This window comes from Nesoenas mayeri, assembly GCF_963082525.1.
Source record: "Nesoenas mayeri genome assembly, chromosome: 10".
NCBI lineage: Eukaryota > Metazoa > Chordata > Aves > Columbiformes > Columbidae > Nesoenas > Nesoenas mayeri.
Window position 1 is genome coordinate 10677777 of NC_137560.1, and position 12475 is coordinate 10690251.

Sequence of the window (12475 nt, forward strand, 5' to 3'; positions counted from 1 at the left end):
TATCTTTGTGGAAAAGTAGAAGGACTAAAAGATTGTCTAGACTGGCTAAATACGGCTTTTTCCTGTTTACATACTTGTCTAAAAGTTTATGCAACATGCTTCTCTTAGCAGTTTGCAGAAAGGAGACAGAGTGCTGGTGCAGAAAGATCTAACCAGTCAGGCTCTTTACCAGATTGAATAATGTGGTGCTCTATTATACATTCTGATGTCCACAATTTGGAGCTATTAAATAATGTTCTGGTTCAAATTACTCAAGTTCAAGGTTAGTGAAAAAGCACACAGTTTTCATGGGAGGTCAAAAATGCCAGTTTTCACTGTGTTTACCCCTAGAGCAAACTAATTCAGAACTAAAGCCACATATTTTGTGTATATATGCATAATATCTAGTTGACAGTATACCACTTTCATGCAGAGAAAGGAAAGGGGTGGAAAGGAAGGAATGAGATGGGGAGTGAGGACAGAGACAAGTAATCCACAAGGGCTTTTGGTAGCTTCAGGTAAGAAAGAAGGGTTTTCATAAGTGTGGCCTGATAGCTTATGAACAAAACAAGAGAATCTCTTGTGATCTGCAAGATCTGCAGGTGAAGGGAAGCAGCACAGGGCTAATGCATGTCGTCATGAATTATTTAGTCACTAGTGTACATGTTTTGCCAGATGGTGTCTGAACTTGTACTGTATTTTTGTTGGAATCTATGTATCATCTTGCAATTTTTTTCTCTATAAACATTTCAGTCATGTCTCTCTAAACATGTTCACTTTAATCTTTGAGTGATCTAAAAGAAAAATGTGGCATTCCAAGTTTACCTTTAGTATTTTATAGCCATTATAAATACTTGGTCATCTTGATGAAATGTGTTATGTCTTGTATGTGAAACACTTTAGCTACAGTCTTCTCAGCATTTAATCAATGTTCTATGGTGATTAGCTATTAATTTTGAAGACTTGTAGGTTCTCAACTGTCTATAGCAGTTAAATAACAATTAAAACCTGTTACTATTATGCTATCTGCTGTAAATCAAATTGTCACAAATTCAGAACTGGAATGCAGGTGAAATGAAGTATGAGGAGTGTAAGATGGATTTTTGTTGCAACATCACATTTGTCTGGAAAAGATCTTTGTGATATATCCTATACTTAAAATAGAAAATACCACCCCCCACCCCACTAACAACAACAACAACAACAAACAAACACACAGAGAAACAACAAACAAATATTTCAGGTGGTAGAGATGCCAATTTAATATGGTTGTGTAGCTCTCAGAAGAAAATACATCTAGGAAGAGCTAATGTATGTAAAAGAAAGACCCACTATCCAGACAAATGAAATAAATTAATGTGAATTTTGTATGTCATCTAAGTTGCTTTTCTGCACACTTTTAGGTAACCATCCCACGGGGCTGTTAAAATAGTAATAAAACTAGCTAATAACTCAAATTTACCAATTTGCAGTCTTTTTCAGTTTGGCTTCCAAAATGACCTTTATTTTTGAAACACTTTTGAGAGGCAGCTTTTGTATTCATCTATGAGCAAAACTATTCTTCCTTAATAGCTCAAAAAGGTGTTTTGTTTCCTAGTAGGAAAACTTTACTTGCTTTCTTGAGTAAACACAGCAGGATTCAAAATCTGTTGTCCTACTCCTGCTGCGATGTTTTGTTCTACTTAGCTTGTGTGAAGAGGTAGAAGTGAATAAATTAGGCACACAAACCAGAAACAGATAGCTGTGTTTAGGAACATTTAGGATTTTTTTTCCATTGTTTTCTCTTGGATGGAATCATATTTCTCCTCCACACAGAAATGTTTGATTATATTTTTTTGCCCAAAAGTTCCTGACATCTTTCTTCTCTCTTTCTGTGTTATCCCTTAATTTCTGTAAGTAGTACTTTGCCCTCCTTTTATCTTGATGCTATCATCTTTCAGCCATTTGGGAGCATCATTTGTCATTCCCTGCATCATTTACCTTCTTATACTTTGAAGTGTTGAATTAACTGTCACTGGGAATAGAAGACAGAAAATTTGCAAAGCAACTGTTTCATTGAAGTGCATGACTAGAGATTTTAGCATTTTATAAAATTATAGGAGTTAAATTGAATCTAATGAAGGACAAGGTAATAATGAAGTAAACATGTTGACACTGGTTCCTTTGGAATTAAGTTGAGTGATCCATTCAGAAAAGTACATTAAAATTTTCACTTACACGTAATCACAATCTTAAATGTAGTTTCCAAATTTCTGTCTCACAGTCCTTAACAAGCAAGCTGACTTTTAATAACATTTTTGAGTCAGCATTTTGCACACTCTAAGGAACCTTTTTACAATGTAAGGGTTGGGTTTTTTTTAATTTCTATGTGCTAAACACAGAAATATCTCTTTAACTTAATACACTCACAGAGGTTCCTATATTGTCCCAGGCCATAATTTGTATCTGAGCCAAAATAATAGCTATTCCTTATTTTTGTAGTTTATATAAAACATAATTAAATGCTCAAATTCCAGTTCTCTGATGCTCCCAGCCTGCACTGTGACTTTACTCAGCACGTAAAAAGCACAGTAGTCACGGAAGACAGCACCTCATGGAGGAAGCCTGTGTGGTTTGGGGAAAGGAAGAAAGGGGATGTGTTCAGAAGGTGGCAGGGTTGTAACACAGTAGTGATGGAAAAATCAAAAGCTTCAGAATGAACCTCATTCTTCAGATACATCCCTACAGAACTGCTGTCTGCTGTGCATAAGGTTTCAGCAGCAGCATTTCTGGCAACCACTCTCCACACTGGTGCTTTGTCAGAGTGCTCGTGGTTTTCCCATGCCCTACAGTTTCACCCCACTTCCAGTCTCTCTGAATATAGTAATGTTTGTCCTCTACTATTCAAATTGCTTCTTCACAAGGCTCTATCAGCTATGCCAGCAGACCTTCATTTTGACTTATTTCCTCACTCAAGTCCCTTAAGTTGTATTATATTCCATTTCTACAGACCAAAGGTTCCTGTGTCAGCATAGCCCACCTCAAACAGTTGCTCGAGTGCCACTGTTCAGCCCCATCACACCTTCAAACCTTGCTTCATTTTTTGATTCGGAATGCTTGCTCCGATTTTAAGCTCTATCCGCTAGTTAAAATGGCCTATGGACCTTTTCTGCTGTTCAACCTGTTGGTAGTTTATTTAAATATTGTGGAAATCAAAGCTCCTGTTGCAGTATGGTGAAAAATCAGCCAGGAACACTGTAGGTCCAGATAGATCAGACTTCAAAGGAATATTATTAGGCTTGAGATTAGTCTATGAGCAAATCTGGTCGTTGTTGTGGTTATTTGATAGTTTCCATGAATTGGAATTAGCGGGAGATGAATCTGACTTTACTGTTTGCTGCAACAGGTATCCCGTTCTGTGGAAATGCACTACAGTTATTCTGTAGTGATATTCTTTCCTGTTTATGTGTTTCTGGAGTAATTCTGGAGCCTGCCTTAATCTTTGTCCTGGGAAACAGATGTTAGTGCTAGATGCGAAGCTAAACTCTCTTTGGTTCTTATGCTTCGTGTGAGGAATAAGTGGATGCTTGTTTCTTGAGATTTATTTGGAATTGTGTTGAGGGGTGGTGACCCTGTACAGCAAGTAGAACTAAAGCAAAAATTAACAGCTCAGCATAAAGGTAGAAACTTGAAGAATTTCTTAAATGGTTGGTGGAGCAACAACTGCTGCAATATGAAAACTTAATTGTACACTGGCAGTACTGAAAAAGAGATGCTCAGTCAACATAGCAAGGAGTCCTTCTTTTTAGTTGTTTGTTTTCAGAGAAGAAACTTGATTATGAAGAAATACCTTATTGCAAAAGAACCCTGCCTGTGTATCCATGGTCTGCCTGTGCTCAGGAGTTCCAGTCCACAGTGTGCCTTTGCCACAAGAGGGGCTGTAATGAGCTTTCATGCTGCTTTCACATTACTGTGGAGAATTCATTTGAGATCAAACCACTGGTGTAGACAGCAGAAGCCACTCACATCCCATATATCGTTGGGAACTTCCAGACACATTCACTGGTCTTGTCCTGCCTGAGGAAACAGGCAGACCAATACTGGTCAATAAATTAGTCTGACTAGTAGAATGGTGAAGGCTACCGAGGTTTGAGGGAACTGAATTTAGAGAGGAAGCACAGACTGTTGATGAAGGAAGATGGCTTCATATGTGAACTGGCATAGATAGTCTGTGTTTCATGTCATGAAAGTATCTTCCTGATTCATTAAGGGGGATGCTGATTACAGCACTCATCAGCTGCAGTCCTTAATCAAAATGAATCAGTTGGAGAACAAGTTAATTGCATTGGAGCAGAACAAACTGAACTAAACTTTAAGTAATTTTTTTTGTTGTTATTATTTAATTTATTTTTTTTCTTCCCTCCTCCCCACTCCCCTAACCAGACACCACTGTGTTTTATGGGGCAGCCTATTTCCCCATATTACATTCCATGCATGCAAAACAAAACATTCCGTTAGGATGGATAAACAGTTTCTTGAATAAAATGTCTTTACAGAATTTGTGCAATAAGGTAAACTCAGGGTTTTGTTTTGAAATGCATAAGGCTCACATAGACAAGCTTATTTGGCTTTTGGAAAAAGCAGGAACTTCTTGCTATACTATGGGGAATAAGTATCTAACAGAGTAAGGAAAATCTGAAGGGTCAGGCATTTAGTGCATTACTGCATATAATCAGAGTTCTATATTGTTTAGCATGAAGATGACTTACTCTGCAGGAGTGGAGGCTTGCTAATGTCAGACATTTAAGATCATTAGTGCTATTAGAAATATACATCTAAATATAGGAAGTATATGTAAATATAGGAAAATATATGTAAATAAGTATTTGTTCTATAAATATAAATAAAAAATATGGGCCTGACCCCATTTGCCTTTTTAAAGAAATTGCTCTCTAAGAAAGTGATTTTGATATCTGTAATACCTTTTAAAAGCCATGAGTAATTTATTGCATGTTTTTCCATTTTTATTTTTCTGTCCTAAATTTTTAGATCCTTACATTTATTTTCTCATTTCATTTTCATTTGGCTAATATTAATTTGCTGACTGAAGCATCTGACAATGCCTTGAGCATTGCTCTTGAATTCTTATATTTTATTTGTGTTAGCCTCCTTCTGTTTCCAGTAATCCAAACCCAAGACTTTGAATAAACTGGACTTTGCATCCACTTCTGAAACCAGGAACTACTTTCTTTGAAAATTGCAAAGTACCTTGACAAGCTTGTCTATGCAAATATTTTTAAGCAGAGCAAAATTCTAAGTTCACAGATACTATCACTGCCATAAAACAGTTAAATCATTCTTGAGTGATTACTTTATGGTTATGTTTTGCCAATATTCCTAAAAAGGCAACAACAATTAAGAACTGTCTAGAATTCTCAGAGGCCTAGTGAAATTAGATGCCCAAATCCTGGCAAAGGTGAGTGGGATATGGAAACTAAATTTCTTGAAGCATCTTTAAAATTTTCTTCCCTAGGAAATGGCAGCCATATCCAACAAAAACATGATTTGACACTATTTTTGTATGATTCTACCAATTTTGATTTGGTTCCATCTTATGCCCTGCAGGATGTTGTACTAATCTGGGAAGTGTTTAGATGCATTTGAATGCTGCTTCTTATATTGCTTAATTTTATAGCTAAAAATACTGTGTAAAAAAAATTTCAAAAGGCACTTCAAAGCACATACTTCCTCCTTAGTTCACATCTGTTGTTAGCCTCAAGTCTTGGAGCTTGCCAGTGGAATTTTTATATTCCTGGAGGGTTGGGGATGAAGCAGCTTTTGTTTCCTTGAGTTTTTCTTGATGTAATGTAATCATTTGAAGGAAATAAAAACACAGTAATTGATATGGTGCTAAATAGGTTAAGAGACAGGGCTTTAATGTCAGTCGGAGCCTCTGGGTGTCAACTAATATGGTGCCCCAGGTAAAGAATATGTTTAGACACCCATCAGGGATATAAAGGGTGAAGAAATAGAAAAGAGCTTGATTTGTTAATTCTTAGACTGATGTGTAGAGGCATTATTAAGCGTTGAGAACCCCTCCTCCCTACAGTATAGTGGAAGAGAAATATATAGGGGAAGAAAAGAAATAGAGGTTTTTCTTAGAGAATAGAACAAGAATTCAAACCAGAATGTTGGAAGAATTGAAAGTTATTAGTGGCTCTGTATGTATATTTAGATGAGATTCCAACATTTGGGTGAAGTTTGGTCCAAATGATTTCTTATTTGTGAACGTAATTGGTCTGCCAATCACCATGCAGAAACCATATACTTAACAAACAATATTGTGTGAATTTATTTTTGTCAAACCTTACTCTTTGTTTCCCATGAACTCTGCTATTCCCCAGCATATCTAGGAGTTAGTAAGGATGAACCAGGTAAACTTAGCTTGTAACTTTAAACAGTTTTGCATCATTAGACTGTGGGGAATTATTAAGCCACGTAAAGCATACCTTTGTAAAAATAGAAGTAACTACTAGCATTAGTTACTCTTATTAGTTACTCCTAAGAGACCAGAAGGACAAAAGGTACAGCCTGTTTAAAGATTGAGATTAGATTGATAGTCCTTCATGTTTCAGTCATTCCCGAAGACCTCTTCACTGTATGTAACTAGTAACCATCTCTCTGGTGATGTTATTGCATATTAGGATAAGTATCATTCTCTGTATAGCCAACAACACTAAAAAAACCCACCTGATTCCATGTGTAGCCAAGTTATTTCTTGCCTGCATAGAAGCATGCATTTTGTGCTTCTTTAACAAAGCAAAACAAAACAAATTCTTCAAGATGTTTCCTGTAAGAAATGTTTGACTACAGTATTTTGTGAGCCTGTGACTTTGTGATGCCCAGTTGATGAGTTTGGGAATCATTAGGGTTGTCTACATATGATAATTGAGTAACCAAAGAGGTCAAAGTGTTTATTATTCATTACACAATAACCTGAACTTTTAAATTCAGTACAGTCATTCAGAAGCTTATCATTATATAATGATTTTGTTATTCTGAGATTGGGATATTTAGCGTTTTTCATTAAGTGTTAACTTCTAGATAAGTATTTGCTGATGATTAAAAAAAATCCTACCCAATCCTGAGGATAACAGTGGTACATGTTCATTCTCAATATAACTAATATAAGCTGAAGTTTTAGCAGTCATTAGAGAACATATTTCTGGGTTTTGTTCTCAGAATCACTAAATTTTTCAAACACTTGCATGAGCTGTTACAGAGTTCTGCTATATGTAGGAAATTGTCAGACTTCCAAAGCAACAATGCGAAATACCTAGATCATGGCTTCCTTTGCAATTTTTTTAATGGACTCTAGCATTAAGTGTCTTAGCAGAAATACCCAGTGGCTAACATTCTACTATTTCAAAGTATTTCTGCCAAAATGTCATTGCCCAGGGAATAAAGCTGTGCTTCTCCCCAGCAGTTAATTCCTCACAGTCTAACAATTTTTGTGAAGCAAACACTGCAGCTTGAGTTGGTGACTCAGTGAAACATCCCAAATACAAGTCATCTGTCATCTGGTTATTTGCTGACTCCACTTATGGAAGTGGCCAACAACCTGTTCATCTGCCAACCAAACAAAAATTAAAACAGGCTGCACTATAAGTTTGCACTTCTATAGAAATGATGGCAGCAGCCAACCTTCAGTGGTACTTATAGATGTCATAATTACAGTTCAATAATTCTCTTCTTGCTTCCATAGTTCATTTTGAGAGTTAATGACCTGTTCTCTCAGAATTTCCCAGGAACTCCAGGCTCTTTTCCCCCTTCATTTAAAGAATCCCAAACACCCTAAAACTTAACTGACAGTCTCTTGCTTGGCATCCTATCAAAAAAATTGTTTCTAGTAATCTCTTAAGAGCAAGTGGACTCATAAGATAATACCATACTGATACTTGACAAATATATAATGTCAGAGAAGAACATCCCTGGGCAATCATATAAAATCTCTAAACACTCCAAGATGTCACCCCATAACCAGAAGAATGCTTTTTCACTTCCTGGTGTACATGTCTTTGGGACTACTGACCATCATACCACAAAAAGCTTCTCTCCATACAAATAATGTCAGCATGCTTGACTCTACTACTCCGGCCAAGGAGAGTAAATTCTTAGGCTAGTTCAGCTGCATTTGCATTCAGTGCAACCTCTGAACTCTCAGTGTTTTGTTGTTTTATTTAATGAGTTACTGTTGCTTGGTAAATCAAGGATTACATTAGGGCTGGAAATATCTCTCCTTTTTAAAAAGGAAAACAAAACAAAAAAAGCAAACATGATCAAGTTTTTTCTACTTCTTGTCCCTGTAAACTTTCTTGATCCTAAATCCCACTGGTGTTCCTGTCTGATGTCTGCAAACATTTCTCATCACCTTGAGATAGTGCTGTCCTTCAGGAAATATACTTGTTTGGGAAACTGAGAGCCTATTGATGCAGACTGGGATCTGCAAGACATGGAATATTCTAGATTTTATCTCTCTGATTTTCTGATGGGAAACATTCATAATATGAAATATAATTAATAAAATATCTTGGTCATAATAAATGACTTGTGTTCTGAAAATCTGCAGAGTTGGTAGCTGTTGCTTCGTTAATAACACAAGCTTAGTTAACAAAAATTTAAAATTGCAGCAAGTCTCAAAATATGTATTAGAAATACTGCCTGAGATCATGAAAATGTGACACTGATGTAGGGGTAGTAGGAGAATATCACAGCTGCCATTAGCCATGACTGTCATGTAGAATATTTCTCAAGAAGATCATCTCTATTGCCTTGTCCATTTGGCTAAACACAGAGAGGACAAAGCTGACTTTGTGTTCTACAAAATCTCCGGTTGTGATGATAACTGGTTTTGTCATGCTTTTAAATGTTGGATAAGCCTTTTCATCTTCAAACATCTTCCCAAATTATAGGGACAGAAAGAATTTAACAGTAACTCTCAACTTCCTGCTCGAGTTGTCTTTCCTGTGTAGATGGTGAAGATCTGCAGGCACACAGAGCAGTGCTCATCTTGAGCACCCGTCACCCCTGGCCTTGTGGCAAAGGTGTAGTCTGGCCAGAAGGCATGAAGATACCATAGTCTGAACAATGTCCCTCTCCCGTGGCCAGTGATAAGCATTCTACATGTTTCTCTTGAATGGAACCAAGGTCAGGAGATCTGTTTTCTCCCTAAACTGAAGAAATATGTGATGTGCAGAATCAGCTAATGCTTCGTGCCACCTCTTTGTCTGGCAAACTGAAACTGGATGGAGCAAAGATGCTCCTGGGATCTTGCCAGGCTGTCATCCTTTCTGCCGCTGTGTTAGCTGATGAGATCTTGGTCTGAACCACGAACAAAGTGCATGTAACTCCTGACCTCTTGTTCCTTGCTGGGAGAAAACAGCCTGAGGCAATGCTGGCAGAGATGACACTGGGAAAGATGTAAAGTGGAGCTCTAGCTGCTTTGCTACTCCTCATGCTGCTTCTACAACCCGCATTTCAGCCCCTTCTTATCTCTCATGGTGGATGGCAACAGGAATGAAGATGAGGCATCTTTCCTGCCAATGCAGAGGGTGGTGTGGGCAGCGCTGGGATCCCTGAGATGGGCCAGGGCTGGGCTGGGCTGTGCTCACTGCAAGTCTAACTGCATAAGCATCATTTAGATAAGTTGTCTTATCTCATTTAAAATGAAGAGGATGTAATTGAAAAATGCAATCATATGTCTGTAATTGTTCCTTAGTTCTTAGAGATAGTATTTCTTTTTTCAAATCTAGCTTGCTGACGATCAGGGATTGGTGTTGATGACAACTGTTGCCATGCCAGTATTTAGTAAGCAAAATGAGACTGTAAGTACTCAGACTATTTCTCGTGATAATAGGGTGCCTGCAGTGAAGTTTCTTTCAGGGGCCTAATAAGGTTTTAACCTACTCTAAAAATTGTTCTTCTTTTTATTTTGTCTGCAGTTAGTATCCCTTCATTAGCATAAAAATGTGGACAAATAATCCCAAAAAACTATGCTCTAGAAACCATAGTAAAATATGCTACCCTATGTCTAAGAGAAAATATATAGCTTTTTTCCTTTGCATTGATTTGCTTCTATTTTATAGACTCAGAATTTAATTAGTCATATGTCTATTATGTATATATCTGTTTATCTTTACTAATTTAACAGATTATTTAAAAAATACATGTACTTTCCTCTTCAATGCTTAATCTTTCTCTTTTGTTTATCAAATGGCAGGAAATATTGGGAAAGAAGGGAGTAACATATTTTTGACAGTAGTTTTTCATTCAAAAATCATTTTGCATAAGGAAGTTTTCTGTTGAAGGACTCAGCTATCAAAAGTTTGCATGCCTTTTCTATGTGAATTGCAGATAAAGTAAAAAGGAGCAATATTGTTGATTAAATGACTATTTGATTAGATTAGTTGTACCAACCTCTCCTTTCTCCGCTTTTTTAAAGTAATTTATCTGTTATCTGTTCATGTCTGCAGAGTAGCTACAATGTGAAATGAGCGGTGAGAATGTTCATTATTATTGCGGTTTCAAGTGCATCTTTTATTGTTCTTTTCAGAGATCTAAAGGGATTCTTCTGGGAGTAGTTGGCACAGATGTTCCAGTTAAAGAGCTTTTAAAAACTATTCCAAAATATAAGGTAATATACAAATGATAATGTGTCCTTTTTAGTCAGTATATCTATAATATAACATATCTTTTTTGGCATATTAATATAATTTATACTGGTATAGCTCCATTATTTCACTGACTTTCCTCAGGAGCATTAGCTTTGCATTGTCTGGTGGCTAAATGTTATTGGTCCTGAGATCTAGTGCAATTTTTAATACTAAAATTACTATATGGATTGATCTTCACATTTTTGCAGATCACAGTGTGCTCTAGAAGGTAATATTAAGTATTGTCCGTAATAAAATACATGAAATTATTCAAGCACACAATATAACCAGAAATTCATGCTGAAAACCTGCATAACCTTGTATGGAAACTGTACAAAAATCTGTCCTTGACATGGCTTTAGTTCCTGTGTAACCAGACTAGTGGTTCCTTCTCTCATACACGGTATTTGCCAGGTATTTCCCTCTACTTAGTTTGCCAAAGTAAGAGATACCTATATTGTAAAATAATAGTTATAATGAAACTTTACAAAATTTGGTGTACTTCATCCATTGTGAAACATGTGTAACTCAGTAAAAATAGGTTTCAGGCCAAAGCAAAGATATAATTACTTTTCATTTAAATTTGATACAATACATTAGTATTCCACAACTTCTTTATGTCTGAAATACTCTACTATATTCTGTTTTATTCACATGAGAAAATTAAATTAATGTTTTCTAGTTAATTCCTAGCAGAGCCTTTTTGCAAGAAAAATGAGCACATAATATAATAGGCAACTTTTACTAAAGACGCCAGTTATTTGAATAGATTAATTTTGATGTGTACATGTAATGAGCATAAATTTGTATGTCATACTTCCCTCCTAATTGGCTACCATACTCTCATTTACTGATTTCTAAGGGGGTGGAAGAATAAGTTGACTTGTGAATGCCTTTGTATATTCCATGTTTTTGTAGAAAATTGTATTTGGGAGAAAAAAAAAATCCTCCTATGAATTTGAATTCTAATTTGAATTCTGATTTGAATACATTAGCGAGTACTAAATGATTTTGTAGATCAATATGCAATAACTAGGAAGTTTAAAGTCAATGACTGTTTGATTAAAATAATGCATAAAATGTTAGCAATAATGTTGACAAGATGCATTGGAGTAATTTTGCAGGACCTGGATCCCACTAGGCTAGATGGTAAGACAGAACAGAAAGCTTGTCCCAACTGGAAAAAAGTTTGCAGCCTATGGGAATAGTCAGGAGATGACAACTTGCTGGTATCAGAACATAGTGAACAGAGACAGTGGTGGTCAAGACAAATAACAGAGAACAGTCTCAGCACACTAACCACCGAAGTTATTTAAACACAGCTTATATTATATTTCTGTGTATGCAGAAACACAGAATTAGTAGAAGAGAAAGGAGCAAAATTTACTCCTTTGCAAAATTTGGAGTGATGGAAACAATCTTTGGAGCAGCCTTCTAGGGGGCTATGAATAGAACAAATTTCATTTGTAATGAGAAGGAAAACAATGCTGTAGTAACTGCAGAAATGAAAACCTGGCTATGCATGGTTGGATAGAAAAGACCATATCACAGCAATATTATTCAGAAGTAATCTGTAAGATTTGGACATAGTCTGAATACAAGAAACTAGAGAGAGTGTGAGGCCTGAATAACAGCTATTGCAGCAGAGTTAGTGTTATTCAGAAAAGGAGAAGAGAGGCAGTAAAATTGAAATTTCTTGTTCTGTCATATGGTACTATATTTTTTAAGACTTAGTTTTCTGTCAAAGCAATATGTGATCCTCTTTCTGAATATTAGACTTTTTATTTGAAGATACATTTTATATT

The 12475-nt window shown here is 36.2% G+C and overlaps 1 protein-coding gene across 1 annotated transcript in view; it reads left to right on the top strand.

Moving 5' to 3' along the window:
* Positions 1–12475, top strand: part of CACNA2D3 (calcium voltage-gated channel auxiliary subunit alpha2delta 3) — a gene marked incomplete at its 5' end in the record, with an annotated part of 422930 nt that overhangs the window by 304322 nt on the left and 106133 nt on the right. Inside the window, 2 exons of the mRNA XM_080350552.1 lie at positions 9771–9842; positions 10571–10651. Of these exons, the coding sequence (XP_080206678.1) occupies positions 9771–9842; positions 10571–10651 (153 nt within the window). The remainder of the gene's footprint in view (positions 1–9770; positions 9843–10570; positions 10652–12475) is intronic.